The sequence below is a fragment of the Salvelinus namaycush genome, chromosome 31 (genome assembly GCF_016432855.1).
Source record: "Salvelinus namaycush isolate Seneca chromosome 31, SaNama_1.0, whole genome shotgun sequence".
In the NCBI taxonomy this organism is placed as follows: Eukaryota; Metazoa; Chordata; class Actinopteri; order Salmoniformes; family Salmonidae; genus Salvelinus; species Salvelinus namaycush.
In genome coordinates this window covers 31,973,974-31,990,613 of record NC_052337.1, presented here as the reverse complement: position 1 = coordinate 31,990,613, position 16,640 = coordinate 31,973,974, and the positions used below count along the sequence as shown (strand labels likewise).

The following is a 16,640-nucleotide window of genomic DNA, read 5'->3' as shown; positions in this document are numbered from 1 at the left end:
ATAGGCTTTAGTTGAACACGTCATAAGGACACATATGTAACATTGTTTTAAGACAGTGGTATGTGGCCTTATGATAGCGTGTTCAAGTAAAGGGCTACATGTTGAAGTGCAAGTGTAAAGTGCAATTAGTCCAACATTTTGTTAAGTTGCATTTGGAATAAAAGAGCCCTTAGCCATATTTTTTTAAACCTTAGGTACTCTGTACCTGCGACCAGAGGGGTGGAGCTGGAATTCGGGGTGGAGTGCGTGGGAAGAGTTGAACGCTATTTTATTCACCTTCTGGAGGGCTCTGCCCAGGTAGAGAGATGATTGCTGTTTCTGCCCCAAGACCGGACTATCTTGCCTAACCTATTTTTCAACCTTGGCATTCCCAAACCAGCTGTTTGTTTTAGGTTATTTGTTGTTGAATATCCAGGCGTTTCGTTTGGGCAGTTGATCAATATTCAGCTCTGTTTAAGCAGAAAGCAGGAGGTTTTAACTTGATGAGATATGAAAAAGCCATTCTAATCTTAGCCTAAGTTCAATCAAAGGTACCTATTGCTTCTGTCCTCAGTGCTACGGGTCTGACATGAATACAAGTTAGGTGATAAGATACGTTCTTTAGTCAGCCTGGGTACCATAGTTACTATACGTTACAACATAACCATTCTTAAGGCAGAATCCTAACTAGAGAAGCGTCAATTTAGGTTTCAGGCTTAAGCTCTTGTGAGCACACGACTCTGTTGGCATGTTAAGGGATATTTAACCTATTTCACTGAAACCTAAAAGTATAGTTTGGAGTGAACTATGCCTTTAACATATTCATGACTTTGCACTATCATAATGGCATCATTGCAGTACATGCTTGGATTTGACCAGGTATGGATCATTTGTGTAAATGTACAGTATGTGTGTGTGTATGTATGATATTGTGTGTGTGTGTGTGATAATATATTGTATATATTCAAACATTGTTAATTTCCCAACCATGGGTTGGGGTCGATGTTAATGAGTTGACTTGACTCACTGAAGTGTCTGACTGGTTTCCAAATCAATTCAAACTTTATTTGTCACATGCGGCGAATACAACAAGTGTAGACCTTACCATGAAATGCTTACTTACAAGCCCTTAACCAACAGTGCAGTTCAAGAAGAGTTAATGGTTAATGGTGTGTTAATGAGTTTGTCTTTCAGCTTGTCCTACTGCATCACTTGCAGCCATCCATCCCTCATCACGTCACTCTCTGTATGAAACAAACTCTTAACTACACTTCTGTTAAAAATAGGAAACTTTGCATGTGTGTTACTAAAGTATTTATGTTGTGTGTTCTGTTTTTGTGTCTCTGCTACAGGGATGTAGTTGTAGAAAAACATGAAGGTGGCTAAACACTAGCTGGTTGAGATAACATAGAGAGTAACACAAACACTAGCTGGTTGAGATAACATAGAGAGTAACACAAACACTAGCTGGTTGAGATAACATAGAGAGTAACACAAACACTAGCTGGTTGAGATAACATAGAGAGTAACACAAACACTAGACTGGTTGAGATAACATAGAGAGTAACACAAACACTAGCTGGTTGAGATAACATAGAGAGTAACACAAACACTAGCTGGTTGAGATAAAATAGAGAGTAACACAAACACTAGCTGGTTGAGATAACATAGAGAGTAACACAAACACTAGCTGGTTGAGATAACATGAGAAGTAACACAAACACTAGCTGGTTGAGATAACATAGAGAGTAACACAAAAACTAGCTGGTTGAGATAACATAGAGAGTAACACAAACACTAGCTGGGTTGAGATAACATAGAGAGTAACACAAACACTAGCTGGTTGAGATAACATAGAGAGTAACACAAAAACTAGCTGGTTGAGTAACATAGAGAGTAACACAAACACTAGCTGGTTGAGATAACATAGAGAGTAACACAAACACTAGCTGGTTGAGATAACAAATAGAGAGTAACACAAACACACTAGCGGTTGAGATAACATAGAGAGTAACACAAACACTAGCTGGTTGAGAAACATAGAGAGTAACACAAACACTAGCTGGTTGAGATAACATAGAGAGTAACACAAACACTAGCTGGTTGAGATAACATAGAGAGTAAACACAAACACTAGCTGGTTGAGATAACATAGAGAGTAACACAAACACTAGCTGGTTGAAATAACATAGAGAGTAACACAAACACTAGCTGGTTGAGATAACATAGAGGAGTAACACAAACACTAGTGGTTGAGATAACAATAGAGAGTAACACAACACATAGCTGGTTGAGATAACATAGAGAGTAACACAAAAACACAGCTGGTTGAGATAACATAGAGAGTAACACAAACACTAGCTGGTTGAGATAACATAGAGAGTAACACAAACACTAGTGGTGAGATAACATGAGAGATAACACAAACACTAGCTGGTGAGATAACATAGAGAGTAACACAAACACTAGCTGGTTGAGATAACATAGAGAGTAACACAAACACTAGCTGGTTGGATAACATAGAGAGTAACACAACACTAGCTGGTTGAGATAACATAGAGAGTAACACAAACACTAGCTGGTTGAGATAACATAGAGAGTAACACACAAACACTAGCTGGTTGAGATAAAATAGAGAGTAACACAAACACTAGTGGTTGAGATAACATAGAGAGTAACACAAACACTAGCTGGTTGAGATAACATAGAGAGTAACACAAACACTAGCTGGTTGAGATAACATAGAGAGTAACACAAACACTAGCTGGTTGAGATAAATATTAGAGAGAGAACACAAACACTAGCTGGTTGAGATAACATAGAGAGTAACACAAAACACTAGCTGGTTGAGAAACATAGAGAGTAACAAAACACTAGCTGGTTGAGATAACATAGAGAGTAACACAAACACTAGCTGGTTGAGATAACATAGAGAGTAACACAAACACTAGCTGGTTGAGATAACATAGAGAGTAACACAAACACTAGCTGGTTGAGATAACATAGAGGGAACACAAAACACTAGCTGGTTGAGATAACATAGAGAGTAACAAAAACACTAGTGGTTGAGATAACATAGAGAGTAACACAAACACTAGCTGGTTGAGATAACATAGAGAGTAACACAAACACTAGCTGGTTGAGATAACATAGAGAGTAACACAAACACTAGCTGGTTGAGATAACATAGAGAGTAACACAAACACTAGCTGGTTGAGATAACATAGAGAGTAACACAAACACTAGCTGGTTGAGATAACATAGAGAGTAACACAAACACTAGCTGGTGTGAGATAACATAGAGAGTAAACACAACACTAGCTGGTTGAGATAACATAGAGAGTAACACAAACACTAGCTGGTTGAGATAACATAGAGAGTAACACAAAACACTAGCTGGTTGAGATAACATAGAGGTAACACAAACATCGTGGTTGAGATAACATAGAGAGTAACACAAACACTAGCTGGTTGAGATAACATAGAGAGTAACACAAACACTAGCTGGTTGAGATAACATAGAGGAACACAAACACTAGCGGTGAGCCCTCTGTGGGAGTGAATGGGTTGACTGTGTGGCTGTGAACTAACTAAGAGCCCTCTGTGGGAGTGAATGGGTTGACTGTGTGGCCTGGTGAACGTAACTAAGAGCCCTCTGTGGGAGTGGAATGGGTCGACTGTGTGCCCGGTGAACTAACTTAAGAGCCCTCTGTGGGAGTGAATGGTTCGACTGTGTGCCCTGTGAACTAACTTAAGAAGCCCTCCTGTGGGAGTGAATGGGTTGACTGTGTGCCTGTGAACTAACTAAGAGCCCTCTGTGGGAGTGAATGGGTTGACTGTGTGGCTGTGAACTAACTAAGAGCCCTCTGTGGGAGTGAATGGGTTGACTGTGTGCCTGTGAACTAAGCTAAGAGACCTCGTGTGGGAGTGAATGGGTTGACTGTGTGGCTGTGAACTAACTAAGAGCCCTCTGTGGGAGTGAATGGGTTGACTGTGTGGCTGTGAACTAACTAAGAGCCCTCTGTGGGAGTGAATGGGTTGACTGTGTGCCTGTGAACTAACTAAGAGCCCTCTGTGGGAGTGAATGGGTTGACTGGTGTGGCTGTGAACTAACTAAGAAAAAAAGGGGCCCCTCTGTGGTGGAGTGAATGGAGTTGACTGTGTGCCTTGTGAACCTAACTAAGACCGGCTCTGGTGGGAGTGAATGGGTTGACTGTGTGGCTGTGACTACTAAGAAGCCCGCTTGTGGGAGTGAAATGGGTTGACTGTGTGCCTGTGAACTAACTAAGAGCCCTCTGTGGGAGTGAATGGGTTGAACTGTGTGCCTGTGAACTAACTAAGAGCCCTTTCCCTTTTGGGGTTGGTGAATGGGTATGACTGTGGGACTGTGAACTAACTAAGAGCCCTCTGTGGGAGTGAATGGGTTGACTGTGTGCCTGTGAACTAACTAAGAGCCCTCTGTGCGAGTGAATGGGTTGACTGTGTGGCTGTGAACTAACTAAGAGCCCTCTGTGGGAGTGAATGGGTTGACTGTGTGGCTGTGAACTAACTAAGAGCCCTCTGTGGGAGTGAATGGGTTGACTGTGTGCCTATGAACTAACTAAGAGCCCTCTGTGGGAGTGAATGGGTTGACTGTGTGCCTGTGAACTAACTTGTTTGTTTGGGCTGGTTTGTGTGTCTGCATGCTTCTGTGTTTTAGTGTTTTGTGTGCCAATGTCTGTGCTCCTCATCTGTTGAGTGTCTGGTGTGTGGGGGTTGATACTACATGAAGTGGATGCTGAGACGTCTTGGTTACCGAAAAGCTCTTTCTCCAGTAATGTGAGAAATGTTAACACGTATGTCATGGGGTAACTTTTTTCTTGCCCGCTACACAGTGTCGTAATGAAAAGTAGCTGCAGTGTAATTCATCTCAGAAAACACCACATACATATCCATTAAAATACATACACATACAGACGTTAGAAAGACATGGAGTATCTGCACAGTGCTGTGTAGGTGTTGTATCTGTGCTCCGTGAGCATGACTTCACTGTGTGAGTGGGGAGGGAGGGAGGGAGGGAGGGAGGGAGGGAGGGAGGGAGGGAGGGAGGGAGGGGGCCGCAGTGAGCAGAGAGTACCTAGTGATGTCATCGTCCCAGTGGAGCAGAAACACATAGCCATTGTTGCAGGTGATGGTGCAGCGCAGAAAGACTAAACATATATAGTGTGTGTGTCTCTGTGCGAGTATGCGCGTATGTGTGTGTGTGTATACATGTGAACGTTCATGTGCCTTTGTCCATCTGTGTATGTGTGTGTGTGTGTGTGTGTGTGTGTGTGTGTGTGTGTGTGTGGGTGTGTGTGTGTGTGTGTGTGTGTGTGTGTGTGTGTGTGTGTGTGTGTGTGTGTGTGTGTGTGTGTGTGTGTGTGTGTGTGTGTGTGTGTGTGTGTGTGTGTGTGTGTGTGTGTGTGCTAAAGCAGGGAGAAGGAAGGAAGGAGGAGGCGCCTAGCTAGCTACCTGGGCTTGACATGATGTCATCCTCCCAGTGGGTTTACACTGCCAAGCTTCTGTTGCAGGTGAAGAATATGGCTAGTGTGTGTGTGTGTGTGTGTGTGTGTGTGTGTGTGTGTGTGTGTGTGTGTGTGTGTGTGTGTGTGTGTGTGTGTGTGTGTGTGTGTGTGTGTGTGTGTGTGTGTGTGTGTGTGTGTATACCTGGGTCTTGATGATGTCATCGTCTCTGTGGACCTGCAGGACGTAGCCAGAGTTGCAGGTGATGGTGCAGCGAGCTCCGTTGAAGAAGCCCAGACTGCTGCACTTGAGCTCTGCATTGCGGATCAGCGGCTCCTGGCAGTCGATGGCCTCACATGAGTAATGGACACAACTAGAGAAGGAGGGGTACACACAAACACATGGGTGAATTATTTAGTACCAGTATAATCATAAACATAGTAGCTAAATATATACTGCCCATACGGGGTATGATGTACAGTATATATGATACAACTAGAGCAGGGAAGAACATACAAAGAATAAACAGGATCACAGTGTAGCTACATCCACAGCCAACTTAAATTCACAGTGGGTAGAACACCCATACAGTACAATATAAAGTACAAACACACACAACCACACTGTCTCAACACAACCACAACCACACTGTCTTAACACAACCACACTGTCTCAACACAACCACAACCACACTGTCTCAACACAACCACACTATCTTAACACAACCACACTGTCTCAACACAACCACAGCCACTCTCTCTAAATACAACCACACTGTCTGAACTCACACACAACCACACTGTCTCAACACACACACAACCACACTGTCTCAACAATCACACAACCACAATGTCTCAACACAACCACACTGTCTCAACTCACACACAACCACACTGTCTCAACAAAACCACAACCACACTGTCTCAACACACACACACACACACACACATACAACCACAACCGTCTCAACACACACACACACACACACACACACACACACACACACACACACACACACACACACACACACACACACACACACACACACAACCACACTGTCTCAACACACACACAACCACAATGTCTCAACACAACCACACTGTCTCAACACAACCACAACCACTCTGTCTAAACACAACCACACTGTCTCAACTCACACACAACCACACTGTCTCAACAAAACCACAACCACACTGTCTCAACACACACACACACACACACACACACAACCACACTGTCTCAACACACACACAACCACACTGTCTCAACTCACACACAGCCACACTGTCTCAACAAAACCACAACCACACTGTCTCAACACACACACACACACACACACATACAACCACAACCGTCTCAACACACACACACACACACACACACACACACAACCACACTGTCTCAACACACACACACACACACACATACAACCACAACCGTCTCAACACACACACACACACAACTACAGTCTCAACACAACCACAACCACACTGTCTCAACACAACCACTCTGTCTAAACACACACAGACAACTACACTGTCTCAACACAAACACAACCACACTGTCTCAACAAACGCACAACCACAACCACCCTGTCTCAACACAACCACACTGTCTCAACACACAACCACACTGTCTCAACACAACCACACTGTCTCAACACAACCACACTGTCTCAACAAACACACAACCACAACCACACTGTCTCAACACAACCACACTGTCTCAACACACAACCACACTGTCTCAACACAACCACACTGTCTCAACAAACACACAACCACACTGTCTTAACACAACCACAACCACACTGTCTCAACACAACCACACTGTCTAAACACAACCACACTGTCTCAACACAACCACACTGTCTCAACACAACCACACAGTATCAACACACAACCACAACAACACTGTCTCAACACAAACACACAGTATCAACACACAACCACAACCACAATGTCTCAAAACAACCACACTGTCTCAACACAACCACTCTGTCTCAAGACACACACACAACTACAGTCTCAACACAACCACAACCACACTGTCTCAAAACAACCACACTGTCTCAACACAACCACTCTGTCTCAAGACACACACACAACTACAATGTCTCAACACAAACACAACCACACTGTCTCAACAAACACACAACCACAACCACACTGTCTCAACACAACCACACTGTCTCAACACACAACCATACTGTCTCAACACACAACCACACTGTCTCAACACACAACCACACTGTCTCAACACACAACCACACTGTCTCAACACATCCACACTGTCTCAACACAACCACACTGTCTCAACACACACACACACAACCACAACCACACACACACAACCAGTATCAACACACAACCACAACAACACAGTCTCAACACAACCACCCTGTCTGAACACAACCACAACCACACTGTCTCAACACAACCACACTGTCTCAACAAAACCACAACCACACTGTCTCAACACACACACACACACAACCACAACCACACTGTCTCAACACACACACAACCACAATGTCTCAACACACACACAACTACAGTCTCAACACAACCACACTGTCTCAACACACAACCACACTGTCTCAACACAACCACACTGTCTCAACACACAACCACACTGTCTCAACACACAACCACAACCACACAGTTTCAACACACAACCACACTGTCTCAACACAACCACACTGCCTCAACACAAACACACAGTATCAACACACAACCACAACCACACAGTATCAACACACAACCACACTGTCTAAACACAACCACAACCACATTGTCTCAACACAACCACACTGTCTAAACACAACCACACTGTCTAAACACAACCACAACCACATTGTCTCAACACAACCACACTGTCGCAACACAACCACACTGTCTAAACACAACAACAACCACACTGTCTAAACACAACCACAACCACACTGTCTAAACACAACCACAACCACACTGTCTCAACACAAACACACAGTATCAACACACAACCACAACAACACTGTCTGAACACAACCACACTGTCTGAACACAACCACACTGTCTCAACACAACCACACTGTCTCAACACAACCACACTGTCTCAACACAACCACACTGTCTCAACACAAACACACAGTATCAACACACAACCACAACAACACTGTCTGAACACAACCACACTGTCTCAACACACACACAACCACACTGTCTCAACACAACCACACTGTCTCAACACAACCACTCTGTCTCAACACAACCACACTGTCTCAACACAACCACAACGTCTCAACACAACCACAACCACACTGCCACACTGTTTCAACACACACGGAACCACAACAACACTGTCTCAATACACACAACCACAACATCTCAACACACACAACCACACTTTCTCAACACACACACAACCACAATTTCTCAACACACACACAACCACACTGTTTCAACACACACACAACAACACTGTCTCAACACAACCACACTGTCTCAACACACACACACAACCACAACCACACTGTCTCAACATACACACAACCACAACCACACTATCTTAACACAACCACACTGTCTCAACACACACACAACCACAACAACACTGTCTCAACACCACCACACTGGCTGAACACACAACCACACTGTCTCAACAAATAAAACACTGTCTCAACACACAACCACACTGTCTCAAAATAACCACAACCATACTGTCTCAACACAACCACAACCACACTGTCTCAACAAATAAAACACTGTCTCAACACACAACCACACTGTCTCAAAATAACCACAACCATACTGTCTCAACACAACCACAACCACACTGTCTCAACACACAACCACACTGTCTCAACACACAACCACACTGTCTCAAAACAACCACAACCATACTGTCTCAACACAGCCACACTGTCTCAACACAACCCCACTGTCTCAACACACAACCACACTGTCTCAACACAACCCCACTGTCTCAACACACAGCCACACTGTCTCAACACAACTACACTGTCTCAACACACAACCACAACCACACTGTCTCAACACAACCCCACTGTCTCAACACACAGCCACACTGTCTCAACACAACCCCACTGTCTCAACACACAGCAACACTGTCTCAACACAACTACACTGTCTCAACACACAACCACAACTACACTGTCTCAACACAACCACAATCACACTGTCTCAACACACACACAACCACAACCACACTGTCTCAACACACACACACACAACCCCAGTGTCAACACACACACAACCACAGCCTCAACACACACACAAACACAGTCTCAACACACACACACACACACACACACACACACACACTGTCTCAACAAAACCACAATCACACTGTCTCAACACACAACCACACTGTCTCAACACAACCACACTGTCTCAACACACACACCCACACTGTCTCAACACACAGACAACCACACTGTCTCAACACACACACAACCACACTGTCTCAACACAACCACAACCACACTGTCTCAACAACCACAATCACACTGTCTCAACAACCACAACGACACTGTCTCAATAAACACACTGCCACCTCAAGGGTGCCATTTGGGACGCAGAGGAGAGAGGACATTAGAAAAAAAGCACAGCTGATGACGTATGATTAAACTCTACTGTTCTACATGACTGGAACCTCTCTCTCTCTTCTCTCTTTCTCTTCTCTCTCCTCTCTCTCTTCTCTCTATTCTCTCTCTTCTCTCTCTATATCTTCTCTCTCTCTCTTCTCTATCTCTCTTCTCTCTCTCTCTTTTCTCTATCTTCTCTCTCTCTTCTCTCTCTCTATATATCTTCTCTCTCTCTCTTCTCTCTCTCTTCTCTATCTCTCTTCTCTCTCTCTTTTCTCTCTCTCTATCTTCTCTCTCTCCTCTCTATCTCTCTCTATATCTTCTCTATCTCTCTTCTCTATCTCTCTTCTCTCTCTCTTTTCTCTCTCTCTATCTTCTCTCTCTCTTCTCTATCTCTCTTCTCTCTCTTTTCTCTCTCTCTATCTTCTCTCTCTCTTCTCTCTCTCTCTTCTCTCTATATCTTCTCTCTCTCTCTTCTCTCTCTCTCTTCTCTCTCTCTCTCTCTCTCTCTCTCTCTTCTCTCTCTATATCTTCTCTCTCTCTCTTCTCTATCTCTCTTCTCTCTCTCTCTTCTCTATCTCTCTCTCTTCTCTCTCTCAAAATGTATTGGTCTCTCTATATTTCTCTGCATCATATATCCTCTTCTCTCTCTTACTATCTGTCGTCTTTTCGGTACCTCTATCGTTCTCTATCTCCCTCTCACAAACCTAATCCCTCTAGTGGGTGGCAGGTAGTTTACAGGTTAAAAGTGTTGGGCCAGTAAAGAAATATATGCCAAAGTGCCCTTGAGCAAGGTACTTAACCCTTATAGCTCCTGTAAGTCGCCCTGGATAAGAGCATCTGCTAAAATGTAAATGTAGTGCTTTTCTCCCTCTCTCTTCCCCTTTGTCTCTCTCCTTCCACCTCAACAACAAACTCTGAAAGCCTAACATGAACCTCTAAACGTGTAGAGAGAAGACAGAGCAAACACAAACCGACACTCACAACAAAACCAAACTAAAACCAAGGCTTTATAGACAGCTTAACACTGAGTTGTTTTCATGCCACTTTAAAGTACATGAACCATAAGGTATGTATTAAGTTATAGGTGTGGTTTCAGCTCCGTCTCCTGGATAATTTTTTAACACTTGAAAAATGATCAATAGTCTGAAGACTACTAGAAGGGGCTATGACGAGTGTCCCATCACTCAAAATCTGAACCTTCACTGGAGACGAGGACAAATGTAGAGAAAGACTCTAGAGCCTCCACACTTGCAGTCCAATAATCTGCCATTACCCCTCAAATCTTCACATTTGAAAGAAGGGATGATGAAGGGAAGGAAGAGAGAGAAGGAAAAAAAACAAGAGTGTGGAACATAAAGCCGGGACACGTTAATAGCTCGTGTTGTTAACAACTTAGGGAATAAGGGACTTTGTTGTGTAGAGGTAGAATTATTACGGGAAATCGGCTGTTTGGCTGGAGAGAGAGAGGAGGAAAGGGGGGAAGAGAGCAAAGAGAGGGGGATAAGTAGAGGGAGTAGGAGAAGAGGGGAGAATAGAACATGGATGAAAGAGGAGGAGGAAGAGGAGAGGGAAGAGGAAGCAGAGGAGAAGAGGGAGAAGGCAGGGAGCGAAGAGAGATGGAAGGAGAGGAATGAAGGGAAAAGGATGGAGAGGGAGGAGAAGAGAGGAGGATAGGGAATAGGATGAGGAGGAGGACAAATGAAGGTAAGGGAGTATGAGGAGTAAGAGGAGGAGAAATGAATGTAAGGTAGTATGAGGAGTAAGAGGAGGAGAAATGAAGGTAAGGGAGTATGAGGAGTAAGAGGAGGAGAAATGAAGGTTAGGGAGTATGAGGAGTAAGAGGAGGAGAAATGCTCTAGCTTAAGACTCCCTGCACTAAATCCCTTCTAGAGGCTCAGGCGGGAGCTGTTGAAGCAGGGAGCCGCCAAATAGATCATATTTACACTTTGGATATGGCTGCCGCTGAGCACAACAAACCTCAAATATGTCAATAGAAGGATCCGTAATAGTAAGCAATTACTAATTAATAATGAATGCGTTGTTCCTCTGGGTCGGCATGGAAACTCCCACCGCCAGCCTTCCACCAAAGCTCTGCTATTGGAACAGTAAAATCCAGGATTGCATCCCAAAGGCCACCCTATTCCCTATATAGTGCACTACTTTTTTACCTGGGCCCATAGCGCACTATGTAGGGAATAGTGTGCAATTTGGGATGCACCCAGCTTTAGCGCAACCGCTCCAACAGAAGGGCATGAAAAGTGCACTAGTGCATTTTTAGAGTGGTTTGACCCTTCATTCATCCCAGGTTTAGTCTCATTGAGATCAAATATGTTTCGCAAGAGAGATATAGTTGACTGATTTTGTTTCTTGCATGTAATCTATTACAATGGTGTTAATAAACTGTTGATTCAAACGTGTATGACAATGAAATGAGCTCCAGATCTGGCATGCTAGTTGGTTTTGGAGCTTGCATAGCCTACAGAGCATCCAGAATGTTTGCTAAGTAAATCTACTACGTCAGAACTTAGTACTTAAATCTTCTATAGCAGAGTTGGACAACTTTGATGGGGTGGGGGCCACAAAAAATCTGAATTCATCATGAGGACACGCAGTGTCAGTAATTTGACCATGATTACTACAAGTTTAGATAGCTGGCTAGACTAACTTACCAATCTAAAAAATATAGCTGACCTGGCTAATTGAGTGACTGTCAATGACTGACATAAGAGAAAAACTGCTGATGCACAACCACATTTTTAAGATTGCACCTTGTGTTTGCATCTTGTGAATTGGTCCACAGGCCTACAAAAGAGCCTGCCAGCTGCCCCTCTCTGCTCTATAGGAAAGCGAAGAATTGCCACCACACATATCAGCTGAATAACACCAAGTGAGTTGTTGAGTTTGACAGCTCAGTGGTATGGGTCACAGAGCCAAAGACAACTCTGAGGAGGGCAACATGTCTTTGTTTGTGGCATCAAACAACTTCCTATCGAGAGCAGATACTTAAATCCTCTTCATCCAATTAGCTTTTCCCGTTTGCTTCACTGGCAAACAACAAAAGCCACAAATGGCCCTATTTCTCATGACAGCCCCCTGACAAATTCTGAGGCCTGTGTGTGTGTGCACCCATGTGTGTGTGTGTGTGTGTGTTCGCGCATGCAAATGTGCGTATGCACAGTTATACACATGCTCATTTAAAAAAAAATCTCTACACGTTTACTTCTACATGCATAACAGTGACCTTTTGTGTGTCTCCCCTTGCGCCCCCCAGCTCCCTCCTCACCTTTGACCCATGGGGTTGTAGATCTCGTTGCTCTGGCACCCGCTAATGGTGATTGGGTCAAAGAACTGGAAGGAGCGCAGGCCCACGCCAGAGATGGCCACCAGGTGGGAGCGGAACTGGACCAAGATGGCCTTGGTGCGGTAGAAGGCCACGCTCAGGTCATGGCTCACTGGGATTACCAGGGGGTTGGTCCTGCAAGTCAGACGCCAATCACCTAGAAGGAGGGAACAGGGAGAAGGATGGGGGGAAGGAGAGAGACAGAGAAAGGAGGGACCAAGAGGGATGTGGGAAGTTAGAGAAATAGCTCATGTGGGATTCTTAAGAGATCTTTCCACGCTTCCACAGTTCCATAGGTTGTATCTACAGACCTAAGCTGTGGATGACCTCCTTGGTGTCCACCAGTTGAACGGTGATGTTGCACTGTGTCTGGTCGATGTAGCCTGTCCCGTCTGCAGCTAGGTGGATTATCACAGCAGCAGCCACCATGGGGTGGGAAAAGTAGGCCTGGGTGAGAAGGGAACACTCACATTTAGAGCCCTAAACTCTCAACACATTCATATAGTGTATATTACTAACTGGAGATATGTTTATGTGACTTCAGCTTTTGCGTAAATCTTCAAAAGAAATATTTGAATCCACAGGGGTCAGTCTCAGCCTTTGCCCACCCATATCCCATGACTCCTGACCTCTAACCTATGGCCTGTGACCTACCTTGAGCCAGTACTGGGGGTACCAGGAGGACTGCTGGGCCTCTCTGCAGGGGAACCAGGCGTACTGGGAAACCCCGTCAGACAGGTCAAACACCTTGGACTGGCATGTCTGATAACACACACAGAGAGACAGAGACAGAGAGACAGAGAGACAGAGAGACACAGAGAGACAGAGAGACAGAGAGACAGAGAGAGAAATTAAGATTCATAGTGACACCAAATCTTTTTGCAACATTTGTACATAGAATTTGCACACATTTCGTGGAAACAAAATGTTTCTGATAATGTCAGATAATCTTTGCTTCTTTTTCTGAAACAAGATAGTTCATTTTCAGATTATGAACCAAATCAATGTGAATTGGCATCATTCGAAAGTGTATTTTTCTGATTCTTGTGTTATTTTGTTGCCTTGAAGGTTGAGATGTGTTCAAAGCCCTGCCAACAGGGCCATTCCTGGAGTTACGTAATAGTGTGAGGAAGTTGTAGGGAAAACAAGGCTGAGTTGATACGGCACACATGGAGGGGCAGTGTAACACGCTAAGTAAGTTAACGGCGTGAAAAAACAGGCAGTCTGGGGAGAGGGGCGCTTCAGTTCCTCTCTCTTTCTTTCTCTCTAAATATCTCACTCTCCATTACTCCTTTTCATCTTTCACTCCACCACTCGTTTGTTCTCTCTCCCCAATCCCCTCTCTCTATCTCTCCACTCTCTCTATCCATCCCACCTCTAACGCTTCTATCTTTAATGTTTTTCAGACTCAGAACCAGAGAGCCAGATGTCAACTCCTGAACACTTCCATGCCTCTATCTGACAGCTCTACTTCATCCTCTGTATGAGGGCTGCTTAGTTAGGGACAGGCATAGATGGAAGGCTGTTTGTGTTGTTTTCTGTCTCTCTTCACAGGAGAGAGGTTATCTGTGACCAGTAGAAGCTGGTGAACCATGTTAGAGATAGCAATGGGAAAGGGGTATTTAATTATTATTATATTTAACCTTTATTTAACTAGGCAAGTCAGTTAAGAACAAATTCTTATTTACAATGACGCCTACCCCAGCCAAACCTGGACGACGCTGGGCCAATTGTGCACCGCACTACGGGACTCCCTATCACGTCTGGATGTGATACAGCCTGGAATCGAACCAGGGACTGTAGTGGCAACCTCTTGCACTGAGATGCAGTACCTTAGACCACTGTGCCACCCATGAGCCAAGGTAGGCATACCTGCATTAGTTAGTTGTACAACTGAATGCATTCCACTGAAATGTGTCTTCCACATTTAACCCAACCCCTCTGAAGCAGAGAGGTGCGGGGGACTGCCTTAATCGACATCCACGTCATCCGCACCCAGGGAACAGTGGGTTTACTGGGGCAGAATGACATATTTTTACTTTGTCATCTCAGGATTCGATCCAGCAACCTTTTGGTTACTGGCCCAACGCTCCTACCCGCCAGGCTACCTGCCTACCTGGGGGGAGAGTGTACAGACACAGGCACAAGGACAGACAGTTTCGCCCGTTGCCTGATGCCAGTGAAATCAGACACCTGTAACCAGAGACGTCCACCCAGAGCTAGACGAACCAGACGCAGTGGTGGAAACTACCCAGAAGCTCTTGGAGTAATCTATCTGTCTCCTGGATCTGCCGAGGTGACAGGTATGGATAGGCAGAGGAGGGAGCTGAGGTGACGAAGACCCAGCTACCTGTGGTATCTGTTGTTGTTTGGTGATATTCTTCATGGTGCTTCCCTCTCAATGCACTGGGGTACTGCTGATGTCTTGTGTTGAGAGTTGCTATGGCTCCTCGCCCTGCTGCAGACTGAAGCGGCGAGTGAATATTGCACAGGTGACAGCCAACCAATGACTTATTTATGTAAACACAGGTAGCACTGAGTCGTCGTCCCCCACCCCCCTCGGTGTTTTTATAACACCCCGCAGTTTTCGACAGACAGAGCACACTGTAATTGCACGTCAAGCTTGCCCTCTAGCAAACACCTATAAAGAGCAATGCCGGTAGGAGAGTTCATCAGCCTCCAAAGTTCTGTTACTCCCCAGCCTCCTCCTGTACAATGGCAAGAGTCAGACTAGTCCAAGTAAGATTGGTCATTCATTTGATTTGGTCATTAGGAGGTTGTAAATACAACCCCCAACCTCCCCCAAGGACTGACCCTGTGTGTTTGTGTGTTTGTGTGTGTGTATACATATGTGTGTGTAAGGTTGGGGTGGGGGGGTGATGGGGGTGTAAAGCAGGAGCCCACAGAGGACCACATAGCAGGGGCCTTGCATCACGGAGCGAACCACAACAGAGCAGCCAAGCAAGGTCTCTAACATAAGCAACACACAGGGAAAAATAAACCAATAAAACAAATGCCGGACAATAAATCGTCGGAGACCGCAGCTTGAGAGAGTACGTCGGAAAAGGGAAAGGAGAAAGAAGAAACAACACTTGAGTCTAAACTTAGAGCCTTTTTTGTTCACTTTGTTATGGCAGTAAAAAAGTCCTCTGCCGCGCCGATCAACTGAATTGCTACAACATTATCGCACGAGATGTTGACAAAAGACAGTCCCAGAGACTATTTTAGGTCTCTGTGTTGCAAGAG

At 44.7% G+C, this 16,640-nt stretch overlaps 1 protein-coding gene across 1 annotated transcript in view; it reads right to left on the bottom strand.

Moving 5' to 3' along the window:
* Window positions 1–190: 190 nt before the first annotated feature.
* Window positions 191–16,640, bottom strand: part of LOC120025553 (pappalysin-1-like) — an 83,327-nt gene continuing 66,877 nt past the window's right edge. Inside the window, exons 11-15 of the mRNA XM_038970112.1 lie at window positions 14,049–14,156; window positions 13,706–13,841; window positions 13,338–13,551; window positions 5,668–5,836; window positions 191–205 (exon numbers count right to left, since the gene is read on the bottom strand). Coding sequence (XP_038826040.1) covers window positions 191–205; window positions 5,668–5,836; window positions 13,338–13,551; window positions 13,706–13,841; window positions 14,049–14,156 — 642 coding nt within the window. The remainder of the gene's footprint in view (window positions 206–5,667; window positions 5,837–13,337; window positions 13,552–13,705; window positions 13,842–14,048; window positions 14,157–16,640) is intronic.